Source organism: Arachis stenosperma, chromosome 6 (genome assembly GCF_014773155.1).
Source record: "Arachis stenosperma cultivar V10309 chromosome 6, arast.V10309.gnm1.PFL2, whole genome shotgun sequence".
In the NCBI taxonomy this organism is placed as follows: Eukaryota; Viridiplantae; Streptophyta; class Magnoliopsida; order Fabales; family Fabaceae; genus Arachis; species Arachis stenosperma.
In genome coordinates, this window is record NC_080382.1 from 145,520,699 (window position 1) to 145,531,920 (window position 11,222).

The 11,222-nt window shown below is 33.2% G+C and overlaps 2 protein-coding genes across 2 annotated transcripts; one reads left to right on the top strand and one right to left on the bottom strand.

Annotated features, from left to right (window-relative positions):
• The first annotated feature begins 2,167 nt into the window (after positions 1–2,167).
• Positions 2,168–5,291, top strand: LOC130935491 (LEAF RUST 10 DISEASE-RESISTANCE LOCUS RECEPTOR-LIKE PROTEIN KINASE-like 2.1). Its single transcript, XM_057865256.1, has 4 exons — positions 2,168–3,125; positions 3,220–3,252; positions 3,533–3,556; positions 3,942–5,291. The coding sequence occupies exons 1-4, from the start codon at positions 2,237–2,239 to the stop codon at positions 5,207–5,209; spliced, it is 2,214 nt and encodes a 737-aa protein (XP_057721239.1). The 5' UTR covers positions 2,168–2,236; the 3' UTR covers positions 5,210–5,291.
• A 405-nt stretch (positions 5,292–5,696) lies between these two features.
• LOC130935492 (protein TUNICAMYCIN INDUCED 1) lies at positions 5,697–8,052 on the bottom strand. Its single transcript, XM_057865257.1, has 3 exons — positions 7,817–8,052; positions 7,368–7,700; positions 5,697–6,643 (listed from the first exon to the last, which is right to left on the bottom strand). The coding sequence occupies exons 1-3, from the start codon at positions 7,934–7,936 to the stop codon at positions 5,894–5,896; spliced, it is 1,203 nt and encodes a 400-aa protein (XP_057721240.1). The 5' UTR covers positions 7,937–8,052; the 3' UTR covers positions 5,697–5,893.
• Positions 8,053–11,222: the final 3,170 nt, after the last annotated feature.

Here is an 11,222-nt window from a genome sequence, read left to right on the forward strand (position 1 = left end):
GAGACAAAAATATAATAAAATTTAGGTATAGTTATTTTCTTTTGCTTCCCATGATATTCAACAAGTTAAGGACTACTCCGTCATGAATTTGAATTCCATTTAAGAATCTACAATTAGCCGACAACGAGTTGCTATACATACGACACAAAATTATTCGAACCCTCAATACTTATTTAAGCGGACGACTAAATTGATCACTTGATCAATCTAAATTGGTTTAGATATATTCAAAATTTAAAATTAGAACCATCTAATACATATTGATAAGAACTAGAAATATACACACAATTATTATTATAATATTTAAAATAATAAAAATATAATTTCATACACATAGTATAATATTTAAAATAACAGAAAAATATTTATAAGGACTTTTTAATTTTTAACATGATTAAATATTATTTTTTTATATATATTTTTAAACAATTATTTTACTTAATTGTCAAATCTACTTATTATAATTTTTATAATATAAATAAATTTTTTAACCAAAATAATTATAGTATATTAATATATAGATAATATATTTTTTTATCTTAAACAATCTTTAAAAAATCACTAATAATTTAAATTGTATTTAATTAGAAAACTAAGTTTTAATTTAATTATTAATTAATTAACTAATATAATATAATTAATTATCACTAATTTTTGAGTGTATTTATTTATTTTTCATACTAAATCAAATTTAACAATATAATTATTATTATGTGTTAAGTTTAACAAAATATTTTTTAACATAAAATACAAAAGAACTATTTATATTTTATTTTGAGACAAATATAATATAATAAGTGGTATATATGTATATAAGTATTACCTTTTAAAAAAAATTGTGGGGGCAAATGCCCCCTCTATATTAAACGTGGGTCCATCTCTGGCTGTGAAGGAAGATGGAAGTTGGAATAGGTAAGCGGTGATGGACTCAGCAACAACATGACGGGAGTTATGCAGTTTTTTTATGAAGAAGTCGAGAAGAAGAAGATTTTAGGTGAGGATGACTGAGTTTATCTTGCATGGCTATAGAGTATAGACTGAAGCTATGAATCATGTGTGATGTGAGGCAAATCCTAATTCCTAAAAAGTGTTTATATGTATATATTTGGGGCGAGTACACCCTAAACCCGACCATACCCTGTCTTGAGCAAAATCTGCCCCAACTCGGGTCAAGTTATTACCCTTTTCATTCGGGTATGGATGGGTCGGGTACCCGCGTATTCGAAAACTCCTGCCAAGTCTAACCATGTATTGATACTCCATTTATTAAAGGTTTATCGCTAGCCAATAGATTGCTATATACACAAGGCGAGATTCTAACTCCTAATAGTTGTTTAAGCGGACGAGTGAGATGATCACTTAACAAACTCAAATTGATTAAAACAAATACTAATTATTTTTAATATTTTAATATTAAAAATGTTGAGAGTTAGATTTTAATTATAACTTTATAAAATATTTATAATAATAATTACTATATATATTATTTAATTTTTTAATAAAATTTTTAATATAATTTTATGTATTATTCCGTACAAAGTACGGGAACATACACTAGTTGACTAATATAAAGTTGGAAAAGTCTAGGGGACGACTAGTTTTATTGAATTTTGGCCAAAATGTAACTAGAGAAATGTGAGTCATTAGATGAAATCTCACACTAATCTCACACCATCAAATCATTATTAATGGCTAGTTGATGACTAACAATCACAAAAATTGCTGCCCCTATAAAATTTACTCTAACATTAAATGGTTGGAATTGAACACGTTACCGACATGCTTATGCATTGGTTTCCAAGTCAATGGCAAAGAGGATTTTTCAAAAGTAGTTAGCTCATTGCTACTGAATACATGCTTGAAAATGGTATATGAGTTTGAATTGTTTACTCGAAAAATCTATTAGATGTTGATCCTCATTTCATAGTTGACTCTAATTTAAATTAATGTTCGCCCTTGAAATAACTGTTTTAGCTATACAATTTGTAACATTATTTGTATTCCTCTGAATTAAAAAAATATAAACTCTCTAATTTCAATTCATAACCTCCTGTATTTTCAAATCCCATTTCAGAATATCCTTGCTAAACATCCTTTAATTTACAAAAAAAAAGAGCTTCTAAACAATCGATTTCATAAATAATCTCACGAAATCCACCATCCCAAAAGTAAACCTCTCCAAATCAATATTAAAACAGTTTGGTCCTCACCGCAAGTTGCTAATTCATGATCAGTGATGAGCAGTAGGAAAGACTTCTGCTTCTCCCGCTTAAAGCTGCTGCTCCTGATTGTTACAGTTGCAGCAGCTGCTGATCATAACAGAACATGTACGCCCTCCGCATGCGGCAAAGTCACCACCATAACACATCCTTTCCGGCTGAGGGGCGACCCTGCAAGCTGTGGCGACCGGAGGTACGAGTTGTCTTGCGAGAATAACATCACCCTCTTATATCTTTTTCCCGGTAAAACCTACCATGTTGAGGCAATAAACTACAACAACTTCACGATCCGGCTTCTAGATCCAGCCATCTCAGAGAATGACTGTTCTACCCTTCCTCGCTATTCTTTATCCTTAACCAATTTCAGTACCTTTGGGGATGACTATTATTACAAAACAGTCGCCGAAGTCGGCACCGGAAAATACGAATTCCTTCAAGAACGAGTCTCCTTAAATGGCTCCACACCGGAGGAGAACGCAGTGAGAATGTTCGAGCACGTGGTGTTCTTGAACTGCACCAATCCGGTGAGGGACGATCCACGATACGTGAACACTGCTCCTTGCATTAAACAAGGCGGTAATAATGTTTATGCTGTTCTTGGAGACTTGGCGGTGGTTGAATTAAGAGATGATTGCCGTGTGAAGCTGATTGCAGCCTCATCGTTTCTTGTTCCACCGAGATTATATTATGATGATTCAGTGTTCATCGAACAGAACTTGGCATACTCTGAAATCCATAAGAAACTCAGTTACGGATTTGAACTTTCGTGGATGTATGAGTTTGCTTGTGAAGATAAATGCGGGATGAAGAATTTTTGCGTATTCAACGAAATCACTCAGAACATCACCTGTGGGGATCCGGATAATCCCGTCTGTGATTACACTTCACTGCTGAACTACAAATGTGGTAAGAAAATTAAAGTTGCAGATCTATCTATCACTGTTGTCTGATTATTTTCAAAATTAGAGAGCTAATAGATTTTTTAATTACTGTGATTTAGGAAACGTGTCAAAGCTACAAATAATTGCACAAGGTATGAATTTTATCCCTTAAGGCGACTACTTTTTGTACACTCATTGTAGATGTTAGAGTTTTTGAACAAGTGGGAGATTACAAACAGAACAATACAGAGCAAAAATCAGACCTAGATATGAATGAGAGGAGGAAGCAAGAGTTGGAAACTTTAAGTATAAAAGTTACAAATCTTGTTTGATGTCAAATTTAGGTGTCAAATGTGGAAACATGTGATATCTATATTAGTTTTTTTATTGCCTTCACCATGTTGCTAACTTTTCACTGATTCTTTTCGACAGATTTTGCATACGGAATTTTGAAAGGTAAGTTCTGATTCCTTACTATTTATGTACAATTGCATGGTGTAATTTTCCTATTTGTTTGGCACAAGTGTCATGAGGAGTATAAGAGAGATTTAGTTATTTTAGTTAACACTAAGAAAGCTTATTAGTAATATTAAATCATTTATAAGTTGGGTTGGAGTAGGTAAACAAATGAGGCAAATGGTGAATTATCTTTTAAAGACTAATTTGTCAAACTTGTATTCTAGTCTTGTGTGTTCTAAGTCTCAAATGTCTGATTCTTTTTACATCTACATATATTATATGTCAAATAATAAATTCCTTGTACATACTTTGAATAAAGTTTTATATGTGTTCGTTAGCAGCAAATATATTTGGATTGATCCATATTCTTATAATTACACAGGACTTCGCAAAGTGGTAGACATGGATAGTGGTGAACACTTCTCTAAAAGAGATGTAATACCTGTTGTTAAGGTTGGATTATTCATGGGATTGTTTCTGATGTCATACATAATCCTCAAATACTCCATAGGTGTCATGTTTTTCTTTGCATTGTTGATCTACACGTTTCGAAGAAGGCATATATCAATGTATGAAAATATTGAGGATTTTCTACAAGGAAACACTCTCATGCCAATAAGATATTCATATAAAGAGATAAAGAAGATGACGAGAGGTTTTAAGGAAAAGCTCGGAGAAGGAGGATTTGGTGCAGTGTACAAAGGAAAACTACAAAGTGGGCCTTTTGTAGCCATAAAAATATTGGGTAAAGCCAAAGCTAATGGCCAAGAATTTATCAGTGAAGTTGCTACCATTGGTAGAATACACCATGCAAATGTGGTAAGGTTGATTGGATTTTGTGTGGAGGGTTCAAAACGCGCTCTTATATATGAATTCATGCCAAATGGTTCTCTAGATAAATATATATTTTCCAAAGAAGAAAGTGCATCTCTAACTTCCCAAAAGATGTTTGAGATATCTCTCGGAGTGGCACGCGGTATGGCTTATTTGCATGAAGGCTGTGACATGCAAATTTTGCATTTTGATATTAAGCCTCACAACATTCTTCTTGATGAGAACTTCATTCCTAAGGTCTCAGACTTTGGTCTCGCAAAACTATATCCTCTTGATAATAGTATTGTAACATTGACTGCAGCAAGAGGAACGATTGGTTACATGGCCCCAGAACTGTTTTATCAAAATATTGGAGCAGTATCTTACAAGGCTGATGTCTATAGCTTTGGAATGCTTTTGATGGAAATAGCAAGTCAAAGAAGAAATTTGAATCCACATGCAGAGCATTCAAGTCAACTTTATTTTCCATTTTGGATATATGATCAGTTGGCTGCTGAGGAAAATGATGAGATTGAGATGGAAACTTTTATGCATGAAGAAAGAAGTGAGTTAGAAAAAAAGATGTTTATAATTGCATTGTGGTGCATACAACTGAAGCCAAGTGATCGTCCCTCAATGAATAAAGTAGTGGAAATGTTAGAAGGAGATGTTGCAAGTATTGAAATGCCTCCAAAACCTTCATATTGTCCAAATGATGTGATTCAAAGAGATTCGGAAGTTGACTCATCAGGAATAGATGCTTCAAATAATTCTTATGTGTCTTCAAGTTTTGAGGAGGAAAGTACATCCAATCCCTTGTTAAAGTTTTCTGCTTGATGACCAACATGGTTTACTTCTTTACAATCTTGTTTCTTAGTTAAGTAAAAGGACGAGTAGAAACAGTTAAATTTTTAATGAAGCTGTACGTGTGTCTGTGTTTGTTTAGTCAACATTATTCATTAATCAGAATTGTAAATCCAATATAATTATCATACATACAGCAATAAAGAGAACAAACCAAACTTACAATTATAACCAATGCTGGAATATTAATTTTCAACATGTACTATGATAACAATACAAATCTTTCACATGTTAACAATGTCATAATAATACAGTAATAATGATAAGTTACTCTTGCATATTGTATTCATAACCAAAGATATATAGAGTACACTGAAACAGCACATTCAGCACCTTCCCCGCTATAGATATATAGAGTACACATTTCCAAAATAATACACCATCTTTAGTACAAGACTTCTCCATCGTAGCGCTAATCAAAGAATTGTTTTTCAAATCCAATATCACTACAAAAAGCATGTAAAAGCAAATTCTTCTTTCAATTTTTTTCTTTTTCACTTTCTTTTTTGGGATATTTACAAAGCCAATCATGAGTGCATGAGTGATATATTTTACAAGAGTTAGTTAACTCCTTTATCTAACAGCATCAACAGATGAATCTATGAAAAGGCCTATTAAAGTTTTGGAAAAAAATGTTACAACTTACAAGAGCATCTCCTACCACTTCACATCCAATGTGAGAGCTTCTGGAGGAAGAAGAACCGGTCGCAATTTCGTATATGACATATTAGACATCAAATTAGCCCATGAAGCTGAATCGGATTCGATAAAAGGCTTCACTTTCTTTATCAAAACCGGCTTTAGCCTGTCTGCCTCGACTTTCGCCAATATCTCGAACCAAAACCTCTCTACACTCGGTCTTGTTCTCCAATCAGGTAATGTGCGACTAAGTGTGACATTACTCCCTATGTCTCTTTCCAATTCTAGAGGGAACTTTACGGCAGCTGATGCTTTAATGTTTGCTCTCACGAAGCCAAAAAACTGATCTTGAAGAATCTTATGACCAACAAGACTCCTCAGAATTTTCTCAAACACACTTAATTTAGAGCTTAATTTATCAATGGGGCATGCTCGCTTTCTACGTGTATGGCCATGGTAACATTTTTCTGGAAGCAGCTCAACTGTGTCCTCTGAAATTGATGTAGTTTCTATTGGTGAATAACGGTTCCTAGCTTTATAAGCTACTAATGATGCAGACCCGAATATGCGTATGGGAATTAACGGCATGCACATTGACTGCAGAAAGGGCCAAAATGCACTTCTTCCCTTGCTATATAACGCAGTCCCATTTATTCGCAGATCAAGATCAGATGAGTAGAAAAGAGATATTTCTTGTGCTTGTTTTACTTCTATTGTAATACCTTCACCAACAAGGATGTGTTTCAAACCAGTATAAGAAACATTCATCTGCAAAATCAAAAGGTAGTGAGACATCAAAACAGATAGTAACTAAACGAAAAATTCAAAAGATATATGTTAGCTTGCTATTTGCTTAAGAAACAAGAATGTTATGTCATTGATGGCATATAAATGTTAACTCTAACGACATCACTAATGACAGTAAGATTTCTTTGACTTTGAAGCATTAATTGTCACAGATCAACGTCAAATGAAGATAAAATGCTTAACATATGTGGCAAAAATCAAAGTACAGGTTCAATGGTTCATAAATATGAAACAATAAATGAAGCCGTATTTAAAGGTACAACATATCTAAGAAATAACAGCTAGTTACTTTCAATAACAAACACAGTGAAATAATACTTGCACCTTGTTCTTCATCTCAAATTTAAATCCACATGAAGAATATTTAGTTCAAATCTGTTACAGTTTAACATTGCAAAAATGTTTTTTATTGATTTCAATCACTTGCTATATTAGTAAAAGCAAATTACTTAGGAAATGGATTTAATTGGATAACAGTGTAAAAAGATTATCTTTAAACTCTTAACTCCCCTAACAACTCCTTCAAAGTTCAAACTCTATAAGAAAGAGAAACAACAACTTCCAAGTGAACAAGAAAAGAAACGTGAACTACAAGTTCAACTACTTCTGCCACATAGAGATCTGAATAGAACAGCAACAGAAAACTACTAAAAAACTAAAATTTGGATGAGAAATCATATCATACAGGCAATGATAGTGAGAATCTGTGAGTGTCATCAACAACCAACTCAAAAGGACCTTCCAAATTGATTGAATCAAGAACAGCCGTGGAGCTAACACGATGAATCAGAGACCCTAAATCCTCTTCCACCGATTTGGGCTTCCTCCTCAACTTGCTCCAACTCGCAACCTGGTCAGAGAATTTCACAGAAAAATTGCTCTTTTTCCCAAACCCAATTCTGAACTCGAAGTTCTGAAAAGTTCCGAACCTGAACCTGTTCCCAACAGATTCCGAATTAAGAACCCGCAAATCGTTCAAATCCCACTTCTGCTTCAACGATATTGCCTTCAATACATCCTGATTTCAACGAATCAGGTAATTAAAAAAAAATAATTATTTTTAGGTTTTTGTTTATAATGAATAATAAAATAAATGAACAGAAAGGGGGAAGGGAGTGAGAGGGGGTAAGGTACCTGTAAGATGAGAGTGAGGTTGGAAGAGGGGTTTGAAGAAGAAGAATACGAGAAGGGAGTGATTTGAAGAAGAAAGAGGAAGAAGAAGGAGAAGGAGAGTGAGAAACGACGAGAAAACATGGTCGTTAACGGCGGAAAGTGGCTGAGATATGTGTAAACGGTACGTCGTTTTGGTTAGTCGGTTGGATATGTAGATTGTAGTCTACTCTACTCTAAAAAAAATTGCTTCACTATCAATATCATTATCCTAATTTCTCTCAACTTACTTTAAAATAAAAAGGTTCTGAAACTAGTAGTTTTTTACAAGTGGATTAATCACATTTTCTTTTTTCTTCTGATTTTACTAAAATATATTAAATCAATAGGTTTATAGTTATAGGTTTCAAGTTGAATATTATTTTGTATTAAACTAGTTGAAACTTAGTGATATTTTGTAAAAAAATGCTCTATTGCATTAAAAATCAGTAGATATATTTATTTATAAATATTATTCATATTTTTTAACTAAATATTACTAAAACGTGAGTATATTAAAATTATTTGTAATAATATAATAATAATAATTTTTTGTATAAGATATCGAATATATATTTTTGTAAGCAGTAATTAGTTGGTGAAATTTTACATGTAATATGATTGTATTTTGGTAAGTATTCTAACAAAAAATGTAGAGACATTAGATAGTAGAAATGAAACTAATATTTAAAGATTGAATAAAATTCATGCTAGAAGTGATATATCTACTATATATAAATAGGATAAGAAAGTGTGGTGTTCATTTTTTAAAAAAAAAAATTGTATATTAAAAATAAGATTAATGTTTATTTTATTTTATATGTTAATATTTTTAATTATTGTGTTTATTTATGCAATAAGGAATCCAAGTATTCGACTACTCCAAAGCTTAGGCTTTGATAATTTTTATTTTTAAGGGAGTTTTTTTTTTTTTGCAAATTTTAATTTTTATTTAACATGATGAATATGTAAAATTATGATGACACAAAAAAAAATCATATTTGTATTATTATTTGCTACATTAGTAATTGTATAATTTTTATGGTAAAAACACACACTTTTTTATTATTTTTTATTTTTTATGAATTATTTTTAATAACAAAAGTAAAAAATATACTAACAAAATATACATAAAAAAGATCAATGTTCATTTTTGTTTATAAGTGGCTTGGCCCAAAGTCCAAAGGAAAGGAAACTATTGCATTACAATTTTGCTGAACTTCATCCTGCTTGTACAAGAAGATAATGGAATAAACATGAAGGTGGCTGTTCCCAAAATTTAATTTTTGGTTTATGTTTCTGTCTGAATTTAGTAAGAGTATCAGCACAGAAATTTATTTTTTTGTAGATGTGTCTAACTTCAACATCTTTCATTTTTATCAAAAAATTTTTGATGGAACAAATGAGGGAGGAGTTACCATGAATTTCTAGTGACATCTTCTGAATCAGCGTTATAGCACACTTTGAGTCTGATTCCACTACCAACTTCTTAATTCCCAACTCAAATGCTAGTTTAACCCTAGCATACATGCCCCAAATCTCCGCCATTGTAATGGTACAAACTTCAAGATTCATCAAGAAGCCGACAATAGTGTGACCTGTTCATCATGTAGTCTAAAATTGAAGTCATAGTTTAAATAGCTAATTTAGTTCCATAAAAAATCTATAGAAGTCTATCAGATCCAATCAAACTAATTTAAGAAGTTGTGCGAATTAACCTATTCGATTTATTTGGGGCATGGATATCAGAATATATGTCTGACCCAATTTGTAAGGCAAGCAAGACCTTGTAATCCACTACTTCAAATACCTTCTACAATTAAAAAATAAGGATGAAAAAAAAAATCTGCACCTGTGAATATTTCAAAAAATTATCTACGACGAAGGACTAATCAAGACCTATAAAACTCTCTAGAGGGACGAGGATCCGCCCGCAAATAAATAAGAACGAGAGTGGAGATTGAGGTATTCTCATAAGACCCACAAAATTAGGGTTGCACATAGATCGGATAATATCCGTATATCCGCGGTAATTATCCGCATCCGATCTGAATTTTGCGGATATTATCCGATCCGACGGCTCGGATCCGATCCGTACTATGGTAGGATCGGATTGCGGATTTGGCAGTGATATTTGCGGATCTGATCCGCAAATCCGCATATCCGCACATCACATATAAATAGCATAGTTTAAGAAAATAAAACCTAATGTGATATGAATTTTATGATATCTTGTTTTTTATTTTTTATGTTATACTACGACTAAGAATAATTAAAGTTAAATCTTGTGTTATTATTTTTTTTTTGTTATTCAAGAGAACTTTTATAGATAATATTTTAGAATTAAATATGTTTAAACAGGTGAAAAATGAATTTTTTTTTATAAAAATAGCCAAATAGAATTTGAAAACTTGTTTTTTAATTATGCGAATATACCCGATACCCGATCCGATCCGATTCGCATATCGGATCGGATCGGATCTAGCCTGAAAAATTGCGGATATCGTATCTGATTCGATCCGATGAGTGCAGTGCGGATCGGATAGAATTTTAGGCTATATCCAATCCAATCCGATCTGTATGCAGGCCTACACAAAATTTCCATAAAGAGAAATTTAGTTAAATATCCTTGTGTATGTGTATATATGGTTATATCATCCTAATTTATTTTCAACATTTGTGGAAAAAATTTTTATTTCATTTTATTTTAATTTCTGTTCATACCCTGGCCCAACGCAAAGGCCCAGGTCCAACTAAAAGGCCTAATCTGAAGGATTAAGCCTAGCTAAGTACCGACCTCCACGTAAGTAGTCGGTATCAACCACGACTTGGTCTGAAGAAGTCGGATGTGAGACTAGCTGGCAGATAAACACTCATTCAAATGAGTAACCGCCCCTAAAATCTCTCTAACCGCTTCATAAAGCCATATCTTAACCTCCCCAAGATAATGGGGACGGTTAACACCCTAAAGATACGGCACTACTCCAACGGTGGTTATTGGCTCACCACTATAAATACACTGACACCCCTCAGGTATCTCTAGACCCAATACTCTTTAGACCTGCTCACACTCTTGCTAACTTAGGCATCGGAGTGTCTTTGCAGGTACCACCCCCCATTCATCCACGTGAACAAGTCGGACGGAGCCTCCCGAGTTGCAGATCCATCCGGAGTCCTCCTCCTTCACACGTTTGGGCCACCCAACGTCATCCATCTATTTAATCTCCGGTTACCCACCGTAACATTGGCGCCGTTACCGGGGACCCGAGAGATCATCCATTGATGGAGGACATATCCCACGAAAAAGGCCATGCGGAAACAGATTCTGAACAAGAGAACCTAGGCATGGGTAATAACGATGAAAACCTGGCTCTACACCAGGAAGATAACA